We start from the raw sequence: 12,883 nt of genomic DNA, 5'->3' as shown, positions 1-12,883 counted from the left end.
CAGGCTAAAAACAAAAATTACAGTGCAAATAATACAATACCTAGCCACCAGTTGCTAGACCACCAACGAGGCAACGATCCTCCCTCGCGTCAAAACTGTACTATTTATCACCAATGGCTTTCTTCTTACTCTAAAAAATTGTTTTTCGTCAATAGGTATATTAGAAACGCCCTTCACGCAATATATATATATATATATATATCAGATAGGTATGGCTGCTTCTCGGCAAAGAGGTTTTCAAGATCAAAATTCCTTTCAATTATTCGAACAACCTTACAAACAGTGAAATTGCAAAACCCACTTGTTTGAGATAAGTAAATCCTACAACCCCTCGCACAATTCAGATAGCCAAATTGCAAAGAATCTTTCTCCCAAAACTTGAACCTAATCAAAATTTACCAGCCAACTCAGATAATTCTTAGGTTCTTACTAGCAACATTTTATAAGATCATCTTTCAAAAAGCATCCCCAAATCTAAGGCAAAGGGTACATGAACAAGGAATTTGGATCGTATCCAGGTCAACTAAGGGATCCAATTAGTATTATTTTAAGGGTAAAATTGTTCAAGAAATTGAAAAGACAATTTTGCCCTTATAAATATAACCAACTGGATTCCCTCATCCTTGTCCCATGACAAGACGGCAAAAATAATCATAAAATTCGATATTCATCATTTTGTTTCTTATCATGCATTCCCAAAAGATGAAAGCTTTAAGGTTACAACAACTAAGCATGCATCTTCTTCTATAAATAAGCATCTGTAACATTTGTAAGTACGACACAAAAGATTACAATTTCATATGGACTCCTGTTTCTCTGTCAAAATTGATGAAATACCACATAGCTCCAACTTCCTCCATAATTAGCACTGGTTGAAGGGCATTGATGAAGTGTCAAGGCATTTTCCTTTTCAAAGTAGTAAATTACATGTATGAATGTCGCCAGCATATCGGGACCAAAACTCCCTGTGCTTTCTGATTATTCCTTGCGACTCTTTAGATTATATAGAATCCTAAAGTGCAAAACTGCAAAATGCACATAACACTTATCTCTCTTAGACCAATGGGCACAGTCACTTCTAACAAAGTGCATTATTCATCTGTTAAATACCTGACTAGATCAGTAGCCAGTCATTTCCATAGATCCTTTGTGTAACTTGGGCCAGCTGTAAGCTGCCATGACCCAGTCAGTTGAAAAATATGCCTCTTGCAGTTCATTCTCACCATCGAAAATTTGAATTTCCATATGTCTTCCAATTCTCCTGCCAGTTTCGTCTGTTGCTGCTTCTTTGAAATGGGGAGCTGTGAAAATCTGAAGTTCTTCTATAGTTGCTGCTTCTGTGGCTTTCCTTTGGGGCTTTCCTCATATCCTCTTCAAGATCATATTCTGAGCGCTGTTAACAGAAAGATTAAATTTATCAATATCCATCACCATAGATGTCCAAAAGAAGAGATTTTTGGTGTCATAATCACACTGATCAAATGATTTTGCCCTTCAGACTTGAAAGTTTTCCCAACCACTATTCGACAAAAAATTATTTCTGCTTTAGAAACACAGGATGGTACTAACTGTCCTGTTATTCAAGAGCTTCTACTTAGAAAGTATATAGATTACATGTCACAGGGAATAAATGGGTCTGCTTACGTGTGCCCACGGTAGATTTGAATTGAGGTTTAACTTTTAAGCGGTCATATTAATGTCTATCCTTAATTTTTTAATAGAAAATGAAAGAATACATAAATATACAAACAAACAAACGCACACACATGTCAAGCAAAACATGTAACAAGGATGGAATCGCTGTAGTCCTGAATAGAAATAATGCTGGAAATAATTTTTTTTGATAACGAGAAACCCCTCTAAGGCAGGACCACTTCGTGTACCCACCCCTGATAGGTAAGCCTCGGACCCATGTAAAGAGCCCCCTCCACACGGATTAGGTGGGGCCGGCCTCAAAGAATTGTTTGCACTCAAGGGGATTCAAACCTTAGACCTCATGGACTACCACAAAGACCAAGGCTCTTACCACTTGAGCCAACCCCTTGGGATTAATAATGCTGGAAATATATAGTGCAATAAAGCATAAAAACTTCTCAAGTTTTGATCATCATGTGGGTGGCAAACCTTAGTGGGGTCTGAAAGTACTGCATATGCCTCTCCAATCATTTTAAAAAGCCTATCAGCATCCTTGTTAACCTCCTGGGAGATTTCCTTCCAGAGTTGCCCCTCATCTCCACTTTCACTTCTTGCCAGGAACTGGCCAGCCTAAAACCCACCAAAAATATAATCCAAGATTATGAAAAACCTCCTAAGATGAGTAAAAAGTATGGAATTCAAATAATTATTAAACTATTATGAAGATCACAAAAAGCTTTAAACCTTGTCTGGATGATGTTTGAGAGCTGCCTTTCGGTATGCCTTCTTGATATCAGATGCTGAGTCAGACGGTTTAATTCCCCTGGCATTTGAGATTTTCAAGTAATAAATAACTTAGAAGCTTGAAACATGCAATTACTACACAGCAAAACGATTATTAAGCTCCTAAGTTCTGAAGGCTCCAAATGAAATGAAAAACTTACAAAATCAGATAGAAATCCAAGGGAATATCCTTTTTAGCTTCTTCTTCCATCAAAGGCAGACGCCGTTGAGCTTGCCTTAATTCTCTTATGCTGCTACCTGGTGTGCCAGACTGTTTGGCTTTCTCACTAGATTGATCTTGAAGAATGGATAGTAGTCGCTGGAGGTCACTAGCTGCTTGTCTGTAATCTCGGATCATCTCATGTAGGGTGGCTCTTCTAGAAACAGCCTGCATAATAGGAGGTGCTCAGGCACAAAAATAATGACAAAGAACTAACTAATGTGAAAAAAACTATTTGACAATACAGTTATAAACTAACTTTTACAAGAACAAGAAATCATAAATACGGCACAATCATTAAAATTAAGTAGGACAGTATGACCACTTAGAAAAGAATGTTACATGCTAGGATGGGTATGGGACATGACTTGCACATCAAATCTACAACTTGATGCTGAATTAAGATTGGGTGAAAACAAAAGTCAAGACACGAAACAAACAACTTCAAAATAATAACTTCATGTTTCATGTATTGCATTTTTTTTTTGTCTTCTAGTTAAGAAGATAAACTAATATTGCAATGGATGGAGGGTAAAATTTAACAGAGAAGTCAGAGTCTGTAGAAAATGTCACAATAAGATAAATACAAATGACATGGAAGCACTATGAAGGGAATGAATTTCCTTGAAATCAGTAGGCCTGAGGCCCTAAGCCTACTCTTTTAGCCGGACATTCCTTTCTCATATGGGAAATGTCTGAAGAGAGAAGTTATAGAACATCAACAATGAATGCTATACGAAACAAAAAGATTCAAATGTGGTTAATTGTGCAATCCTCTAAAAGTATGTTTGGGAGTTCATAAAGGAATGGAAGACTAAAATGAAGACGGGAAAGGAAAGGAACAGAAACGATTATTAAGCTCCTCTCAATTGTACAGGTGTCTGTAATGTACTAGGGCCTACAGCTTATTATTAATCAGTAGTCCAAAAAGACAAAAATAAATAAACAAAAAGGCCAACTAAATCAAAAAGATGCAGTCGAGAATTCTTTTCATTTCATTAAAGAAAGTAATCAAAACAAAAAGAAAAAAAAAAAAAAAAAAAATTATACATGTGCTAGCCTGCCACAGAATACGCATTCAAAGGCATACCTTAGCATAATTTCCATCAAGCGCTATGGCAAGACTGCAATCTGCAATAGCATCAGAAGTTTGGCCCAAAGCTTGGTGTGCTGCAGCACGATTGCAGAGACAGATTGCAGCAAAAGGACGTGATTCAACATTGCTAGATAAAGCAATGGTATAGTGCTCTACTGCCTCAGTATACTTCCTGGATCGAAATGCTTCATTCCCGGCATTCTGTTAGTTTCAACAATCATAAAATGAATGGATGTTAGTCTCAAGAATTCTCAAGCAAATGAATAAATGCAGCAGGAAGAATGCAAATTCATAAATAATTGATCCATGTGATACAAAATTCATTTACCAATAAAATGTCTGAGCAAATCAAGAGCCACGACACAAAAAGGAAGATAGTAATCCATTCAATCCTATACATACATTATATATACAAGCACGAACTCCTTAATGCGAAGATTGATTGACAAAAATACCCTAGATGATAGCGAAAGAGTCAATTCTTTAAATAGGAGATGTGTTTCCATATGGGTCTAAGATCAGGTTTTGGCAAGATGTTTGGTGAGGTGATCAGACCTTGAAGGCATCTTTCCCGGTGTTGTTTAATATAGCTCATTTTAAGGAGGCTTTGATGGCAAACCATATGTTTCTAATGAATATATCACTTTCATCAAACCAGTGCATGATTGATAGGTGGAGATGGTATTTTCCTTCTTTAATCTATTGTATTCATTCAGGATGAGTCCAGGTGGTGAGGATAGAATCTATTTGACCCCTTCCAAATGGTGATCATTCGAGGTTAGTTCTTTGTTATCTTGCGCTTAGCCCTCCTGCTGGCTCTCTTTTTCCTTGGAAGAGCATTCGGAGAAACAAGGCCCCTCCAAGAGTGGCTTTCTTTGTTTGGACAGCAACATTATGAGAGATTTTGACCCTGGATTAGCTGAGGAAGTTCTTGTTATCTTGCGCTTAGCCCTCCTGCGGGGCTCTCCTTTTCTTTAGAAGAGCATTTGGAGAAACAAGGCCCCTCCAAGAATGGCTCTCTTTGTTTGGACAACAACATTAGAAAAGATTTTGACCTTAGATAACTTGAGGAAGAGCCACGTCATTGTGATAGGCTGATGTTGCATGTGCAATAAGAGTGGGGAATCCATTGACCATCTTCTGCTTCACTGCAAGGTACCTAAAGGTTTGTGGGTATTATTAGTGTTCAATCTTTTTGGGGTAAAGTGGGACATGCCTCAATGGGTCGTGGGGTTGTTGGCTAGTTGGAGGGGCAATGTGGTAGCCACCGTTGCCTAGATGTTTGAAGGATGGTTCCTCTTTGGTTGACGTGGTGCATTTGGAGAGAACACAATGCCAAAAAATTTGAAAATTCTGAGAGAACAGTAGCAGAGTTAAAATCTTCGGTGTTCAAAACTCTTTATGCGTGAATGGTTGCTCTCAACAATTCTTGCTTCTCTACTTTTCTAGAATTTCTAGATTTGTGTCTCTTCTTCTCCCTAATTGGGTGTCCCTTTTATACTCTGTCTTCTTGAGTTGCACACCTTTGTACCTTATAATACAATTGAATTTACTTATATTAAAAATATCCATAGAATCACTTCCTCTGTTTTTCCTTCTCTCCTTATAAATATACTAGAGTAGCTGATTATTGACTCTTTGATCATAAAGAGCCTTCTGCAGTGTGAAGTGTATACTTTTCTTTTCTTTTGGGACAAGTCTTCAGCAGTCCCAAAGGGGGGGGGGGGGGGGGGGGGGGGGGTTCAAAAGGGCACATGGTTGGTTGTACTCTGCCTTGCTTAGTAGTCTATGGGAGACGGAACTGTTGATTCAACACAAATCACCAATAAAAAGGACTTGGGCGCTACATAAATCAGCAAAAGCATTACCGCTCACCAGACCACAACCCGCACTATAAGCTTCTGATTTAAAGAATTGCATCTCATTACACAGGCAACAAAAATGACTTCTCATTTGCTGTGAGATCCCGAATCCCTATCATTTATAACATCATTGAATAAACAGATAAAAATTCCTCCACGACTTAAGTCCCTGACCTCAAGAAAACAAAGGAATATATTAGAAGCAAGACCATCACCAACTAGAAAACTGTTGCTTGTATTTTGCTTGCTAACAACTGTTCTGCATCATAGTCACCACACACTAGGGGGAGAATATTCTGAATGTTCTTTTTTCTAATGCTTCATTTCTTCAAGGGCTAGGATCCTAAGATTTCTACTCTTCCATCTTCTGGAAAGTGATGAGCCAATCACAGAATAAGAACTAGTCAAAACACATTGTCGACCTTGTACTCTTGTCATTATCAATCACTATTAATAATGAAACAATTTATTTGATGGGGGATATACAAGCATGTACTCACCAGTCTCCTGTTTGTATGAGCTAATGAGCTAAAGCTAATTATTACTTTTACATGATATGGTTCTTGTGTTCCTCTGGAAAAAGAAAAAGAACAAAAGGAAAACCTAAAAAGAAAAGAAGAAAAAAAATAGTTCTAGTTAATACAGTTTCCTTCATCAGTTTCATTAAGCAGCAATTGTTTTGAATCGCATGCTTCATAATTTAAGTAGCAACAGTAATGAAACACACAATAATGAAGAAATAGTAAGTATGAAGTCAAATTAAAGGAATTCAGTATCTAAGTGAGAAAATGAACATATAGAGAGATGGAATACCTTGCAGAGTAAAAGTTCACGTATAGTGACAGCTAATGATATTGACGACTCCAAATTCTTAATTCCATACCTACATAGTTAAAATAAGTATCAGAAACCTCAAAGCTAGTAAAAGAAAGAAACGTACTGATTAAATTGGAAAGTGGAAAAATAAACTGCTTCATAAAGATTGTTCATTACTTGTCTTTAATAGATCCCACTTGTTCTAGCTTCTGAAGTAAATCAAGAGCGGCCTCAAGTCTTCCCAAGTGAAAGTAGCACTTGGATATCAGGTACCACCTCCACAGTCTAACCACAGAGTAACTCTCACACCCAGAACCATCCACATCTACAGTGCTCGGTGAAGCAAAATTCTTTTCAGCAAAAGGAAGACTCTGCTCACACAGCTGAATTGCCTCTTCATACTTCCGCAACTGCAAAATCCCACCAAATAACAGAGCCAATGCTTAGACCAGAACTTGAGGCTTATAAAAAATAAACACTTAAACAAACAGCAGTTATCAACTACTGTATAATCAAATGATTGAGTGACTTGATAACAATAATAGATGAGTGCAAAAGTAATTGAGCCATACAGACCATAAACAGAGCCTCCACTTTCATTTCAAGTAATTTTTCTGAGTATAAACTGATTGACAAGGCCTCAGCAATTATTTCTAAGGCACTAAGAGCAGCATCAGAAGTTCTCTGTTCCAAAAGTTTGGCAGAACGATTTGTATGCTCGGCCACTTTCTGCAGGTAACAAAACACACATCATTAGTCAGCGCACTATTCAACCAGTAGGCACAGAAATGCAGAAAAATTCCTTGCAGAAGAAAAACATAGCATATCTCTAACAAAATAAGATTACCAAAGGATTAATCATTTAAAAAAGGAAGTGTAATGCATAGTAACGTAATCCATAAAATACAAGGCAAGCATCCTTTAAAATCTACCACTGAGTACAGCATAAATCATGAATCCTTGAGAAACATATCATTCTCCTATGACTATTCTCAATGTAGAGAACAGTAGGCCACTGAACATTTTAAAGAGGCTATTGCTGTCTGTTTGACTCTTTTCTCAACCTTTCATCTGCAATTAAGGGTCTACCTTCTGCAATGATTTCAAGCTTTCAAATACCATCCACTAAATCCTTTTCCCACTTCCCAACATTGCTAAATATCTCTTCAATCCATTTTTTCAAACCCATTTTCAAAGCATTCAATTTGCGTGCCAACACAAAACTAGGGAAACCATGGAATTTTAAATCCATTATGAAGAAAATATTGCCAAACTTAAGTCAAAAGGCAAGACCACAATACATCTTATTAAAACATTGGTAAAGATTCATCTGCAAAAAATGTGGGTATAATTAATATCCACAAATGTGGGTATAATTAATATCCACGTTCTTTTTCAAATGAGGTATCGTAACCAACAATATTGTGTTACCAATATAGCAGGAAAGAAATGTGGTACCTGAGCCTTTTGAAGACCATCAGCAGCCTCTATTATGAATTTCCGATCCAAGCAAACACCAGGGCCTGATTCCAAGCACTTATTAAAACACTGTAGTGCATCTTCCACTTCTCCAAGCATAAGGTGACAACTATGGGAACAAAAAACACATATTGAGAGGATATATACAATGCCTTCTTAAAAAATGAAGAAAGCAGAAAGGGGTACAAAAATTCAGCCCTTACATCCATCCTTCTCGTACCAAATTCAATGTTCTTATGTATAGCTAGTTTCATCGATTGTTATTTCATATCTAATTTGTTTCTACATGGTTCAAACAAGATCCAAATGATTAATTCTAACCCAAACTTGTAAATAACAACCACTCCTAACATCTTAGTATTAAATAAAATAACTATGGCCTAAAATAACTTGTGGTACATTTTGCTATGGCATATTATTCAATTGAAAGTAAATCTTTTGCTCCTAAGAAATTAGTAAATATTGCTGCATGGATCCAGAGCTATTCAAGTTGTACTCACAATTTGAAATTACACAAATCAAAGTCTTACTTTGCAGCTCTCATTTGTACTTTGAGAAAGTTGGGATCTAGTGCGGTAGCCATCACACAGTCCCCTAAAGCTTCCCTTATTCTTTCAAGACGCATTCGTGTAGTTGCACGATTGCTATAGCAGAGCAAAAGTGGTTTAAGGCAGCATCCCAATCTTTCTCTAGATGGGACAGAAATTATTCCCTGTGTGTATAAATCCTCTGCTTTAGACAGCTCCCGATTTTTATAAGCCTGGTTTCCCCTGATGCAAATCAAATAGTTGCACACATAAATAAAAAATGAATATTTTTATAAGGCAAAAAAAAATATAGATCAAAGCAGCACAACCAATTCTCAATAAAATATGATCAGAAAAATATTCGAAGTGGTTTGATATAATGAAGCAAAAACTGGTTATTCATGATGCAAGCAGCACCTGAGTCGAAACTTCTCACAGATTTCTTGAATGGCATCAGAGAAAGTGACATGTCCTTGCTTGAACTGTTGATGTGCTTCAGATTTATCCACTGTATCAAACTGTGAAGAAGTGCTAGTCGTTGGTGACAATTGGACCGAAGATGCCTGAGTGTTAACATCTGTACTAGGAGTGATAACAGATGAGTGCCGGCCAACTTTACCCCTACTTTTCTTTCTATGTTGACGCTTGGTGGTTGCTGATAAACTACCTTGTGGAGAGGATGATGAAGAAAATGTAAATAATTTCTCCTTCATAGAAACAAAATGAAACTGTGTTCCACCATTATTTTCTTGTCTCTCCATGTTTGAAGTAAAATCACTTCTAACTTCTGTTGATGTAACACCAGCACCACCGCTGCAGCAGAATTTCTCAGTTTTAGAACTAGAGCAGGTTGTTTCAGCTCCAGAAAAAGACCTTCCATCGTGATAACAAAGGTTCTCCTCGTTCTGCTCCCTAGATTTGTGACCACTTCTATTGATATCTAATCCTTCTGCAGCAGCCAAATCTTCATCTTTGGCGTCATTTGGAACTGTTGAATGCAGGGCAGAAGGTGCAAAATCAGTATCTATGTAGGAGAACTCTTCTGGAGTCAAGGAAGCTTCCCTTGTATATGGATTAGTTGCACCAGTTTCCTGATATGGAGAAAAATCCATGGGTGAGTAGCATCCGGCTGAGTCAGGGTTTTCTTGGGAACTGGATTCCTTTAGCACATGATCTTGCCCCAGCTTTTGCTTACTTAAGGATGGTGGCTTTAATTTTCCCCTCATTTTCTTTGATCTTTTATCCTTGATAGACCGACCCTTCCCTACGAATTCCACTTTTTTGTTTACTTCAGGAAACAGATTTCCTTCAAAGCAAGAAGGATCCCATTTTGGTTGGCTGAAGGCTGTAAAGGACGCCCCTGATCCATCTGGAATGCTTGCAAAACAATTCCCATCCTTATTTTCAAGTCCACCTACGAAAGGTATTTCAGAAACACTACCATTTGGTTGGCAGTCAAGATCAATTGATGAAAATGAAGATGGTGCAGCAGATGCATTCCATTGTGTATCATCATTTATTTGACCTTGAGGAAATTGGCCCATATCAAAATCCTTAATGAGACCTGCCTGAAATGCAAACTCTTTGGAACTAGAAATTCCAATAGAAGCACCAGTTGCTGAACTTTTGTTAAATGAGCCAGAAGCCTTTTCCCTTCTTTCAAACATGGAAGCAGCCCCATGATTGGCACATGAGTTCTGACCTAAATTTTTAGTCTTGTGAGTACCATCAACATTCTCAGAATCATCAATTTTCATTTTCCTCATTTCATCTGGAAGTTCAAATAAGGGACTTGTGCTACAGAAGCGTGCCACGTTACTAGTACTTCCAAATACAGATTTTCCCTTGCCTTCAACATCAGAACCCAAATCACCGACCTGAGCTTCAATGTTTTTGCAATTTCCAAAAAATTTACCATTCAACTCGATTTCACTTGGGCACTTAGCTGCCATGCATTCATTGAAACTGGATTCTTTCTTACTGCCACTTCCAAATACAAAAACTTCCTTCTCACAATTATTATTCGAGCTCCTATCACCATCGCTATCGAAGTTAACAACAGTATCTTTCACTTTGCCGGACTCTGCTCCACTTTCCACTTTCACCTTAACCCCGTCCTCAGTACCCAATTTTCCCAAAATTTGAGCAGATTCCCTCTTTTCCAAGTTCTTTGACACGGAATTAAACCAACTACCGCCAAAAACAAAACCCATATCAACACGCTTCCCGAACTCAGCTTCATTTTCAGCTTTCAACATGCCACCATTTTCACTGTCCATTACACTCGCATTTCTACTACATTCTCTCTTTCCAGAGATTGAAGTCGACCCCAATTCACTCTGATCAGCACGTTTCACAGTCACTGTTTCAGTCTCCGTATTCATTTTATCCCCATCATAATCCGGCTTTTCCGAATTCCCACCAGAACCTCCCTTTCCCAAATTCAAATTTGATGGCAGATCACTCTGAGTAACACCAAACACATAACCAACATTATCATGCTTCCCAAACTCAGTTTCAGTCTCCAATTTCATTTTCCCAGCATCCTCAGAACCCAATTTATCTACCCGTTCACCATATTCTCTCTTTACTGTGTTCGAATTTGAAGCCATATTACTCTGACCAGCACCAAACATAAAACCAAGATCGTCAAACTTCCCATACTCTAATTCAGACTCTGCTTCCACATTCCCCTCATCACCAACCACCGATTTTCCCGCATTTTCACCGGAAAGTCTCTTTTCCTCAAACGAATTCGATGCAAAACTACTCTGCTTGGCATCAAACACAAAACCCAAATTCTCAATCTTCCCAGACTCTCTTCCACTCTCAACTTTCACCTTCCCCCCATCTCCACTACTCGAATTTACCGCACTTTCACCAGTCCCTCCCACCACAGACCCCAAATTTGCATCGAAAGCACTTCGATTAGCACCAAACACAAAACCCACGCTCTCAAATTTCACAGACTGAGCATCACCAATCGAAAAGCTAAAACCCTTACAAGCACTACTACCATTACTTACCCCATTGGAACTCTCCGAAACCCAATTTAACGTGCTAGCCCCATCGCCCACTCGAGCCGAATCCGACCCGAACGGATTGGAACCCGAAACGACCTCGTTCGCCGGCGACCTCGACCTCGCCCTCGCCTGCGGACTCCCCAGCTGCCTCCTCATCTTCACCAGCCTCGGCCGCGCCCTAGAGCCCGTCCGAGCCACATTTGCAGCAAAACCAGAACCGCGATCGCACTTTGTTGCGGCATCAAAGCTCGAAGAGTTGGAACTTCCCTGATCCTCCGCGTAATCGCTCGAAGGAATCGCACCGAAAGTGAACGGATAATTGGAACTCGGATTCTGGGAAGCCGAGGAGGAGGGTGTCGGCTGTGCGGAGGCGATTGGAGACCGCATTTCCACTGCCGCCGGCGCCATTCTCCGGCGACTATGGAAGCTGTGAATTAGGGTTTTTGGATATTGGGTACTTTCGCTTTCTATAAATATGAAATACTTTTTTAGGTTTTTGAATTATTGGGGGCTTACTTGGCTTGGAAGTAACATAGAGAAATAGCAAGTGAACGTTGGGGCTACCACTACCAGCTTCCAAGTTCCAAGCACAAGGGGGTTTAATTATATATATATATATATATAAAAGATATTCGCTCCTCGTTTAGCTCGTGGTGGGTTTTCACCGGTGAAAGAAAAAAACCATGGAATTTAAATTCCGTGACGTGGCGGATTTTAGAATATATTACCTTTTTTTTTTTTTTAATGCACAAGTCACGTTGGTATGTCCCTGCAGTTGGAAAACCTGCAATCTCCACGATATAAAAGGGTTGGCCCATTGCCATTGGTTAAACGTCACTTTATAGGAGTTTTATACTTTTAGATCGTCGGTGTTTATGATGCCACGGGCCCACAGGTACACGTGTTCAAAATTTACAACCGGACCAATTACCCGAGTAAAACCAAACTCAATTTATAAAAATAGTATGTCTCTTTTTTTAATTACACATGAAATGTACATAATTTTTAATAAAATTTATTTTAACTTTGTGAACGCTATTAGAGCAGCATATAATTTTCACGCATGCTCGATGTTCATGTATGATTTTTATAAACTGAGTCAGAGATAACGTAATTTGAAAAAAAACTCTGCCCAATTTTAAAGGCTCATTTGTTAATATTTTTATGTAGCTTTTTTCCCTTTTAACAAAATTGTAAAAGTATTAACAAATAATTCAAAACGCTAAAAACTACTTTCACCTTTATGTTACATTAAAAAAAAAAAAAAAAAAATTGAAAAGTTTTGTCAAACAAACCCTAATGTTCGATCCTAGAGTAGGGTAAAAAATTGGTTTTAAGGAGCTAAAATCCGTATCCCAACCCAACCTCCTCTTTATAAGAAGAGTAATACTATTATGCTATTTATCACCCCTTGCGCCTTGCGGTCTCAAAAGACTCAAAAT

General features: G+C 38.4%; 1 protein-coding gene across 1 annotated transcript; it reads right to left on the bottom strand.

Moving 5' to 3' along the window:
* Positions 1-717: 717 nt before the first annotated feature.
* Positions 718-12,028, bottom strand: LOC132191470 (uncharacterized). The gene is made up of 12 exons (XM_059606496.2): positions 8,836-12,028; positions 8,422-8,661; positions 7,871-8,000; positions 6,989-7,141; positions 6,590-6,822; positions 6,410-6,479; positions 3,729-3,935; positions 2,580-2,806; positions 2,380-2,458; positions 2,125-2,265; positions 1,111-1,393; positions 718-1,025 (listed from the first exon to the last, which is right to left on the bottom strand). Exons 1-11 carry the CDS (start codon positions 11,847-11,849, stop codon positions 1,220-1,222), a joined length of 4,668 nt encoding a protein of 1,555 aa, XP_059462479.2. The 5' UTR covers positions 11,850-12,028; the 3' UTR covers positions 718-1,025; positions 1,111-1,219.
* Positions 12,029-12,883: the final 855 nt, after the last annotated feature.

The sequence above is a fragment of the Corylus avellana genome, chromosome 10 (assembly GCF_965113065.1).
Source record: "Corylus avellana chromosome 10, dhCorAvel1.hap1.2, whole genome shotgun sequence".
Lineage (NCBI taxonomy): Eukaryota > Viridiplantae > Streptophyta > Magnoliopsida > Fagales > Betulaceae > Corylus > Corylus avellana.
Note: the sequence above shows the minus strand (reverse complement) of the source record. Positions and strands in the feature narration are given on the sequence as shown.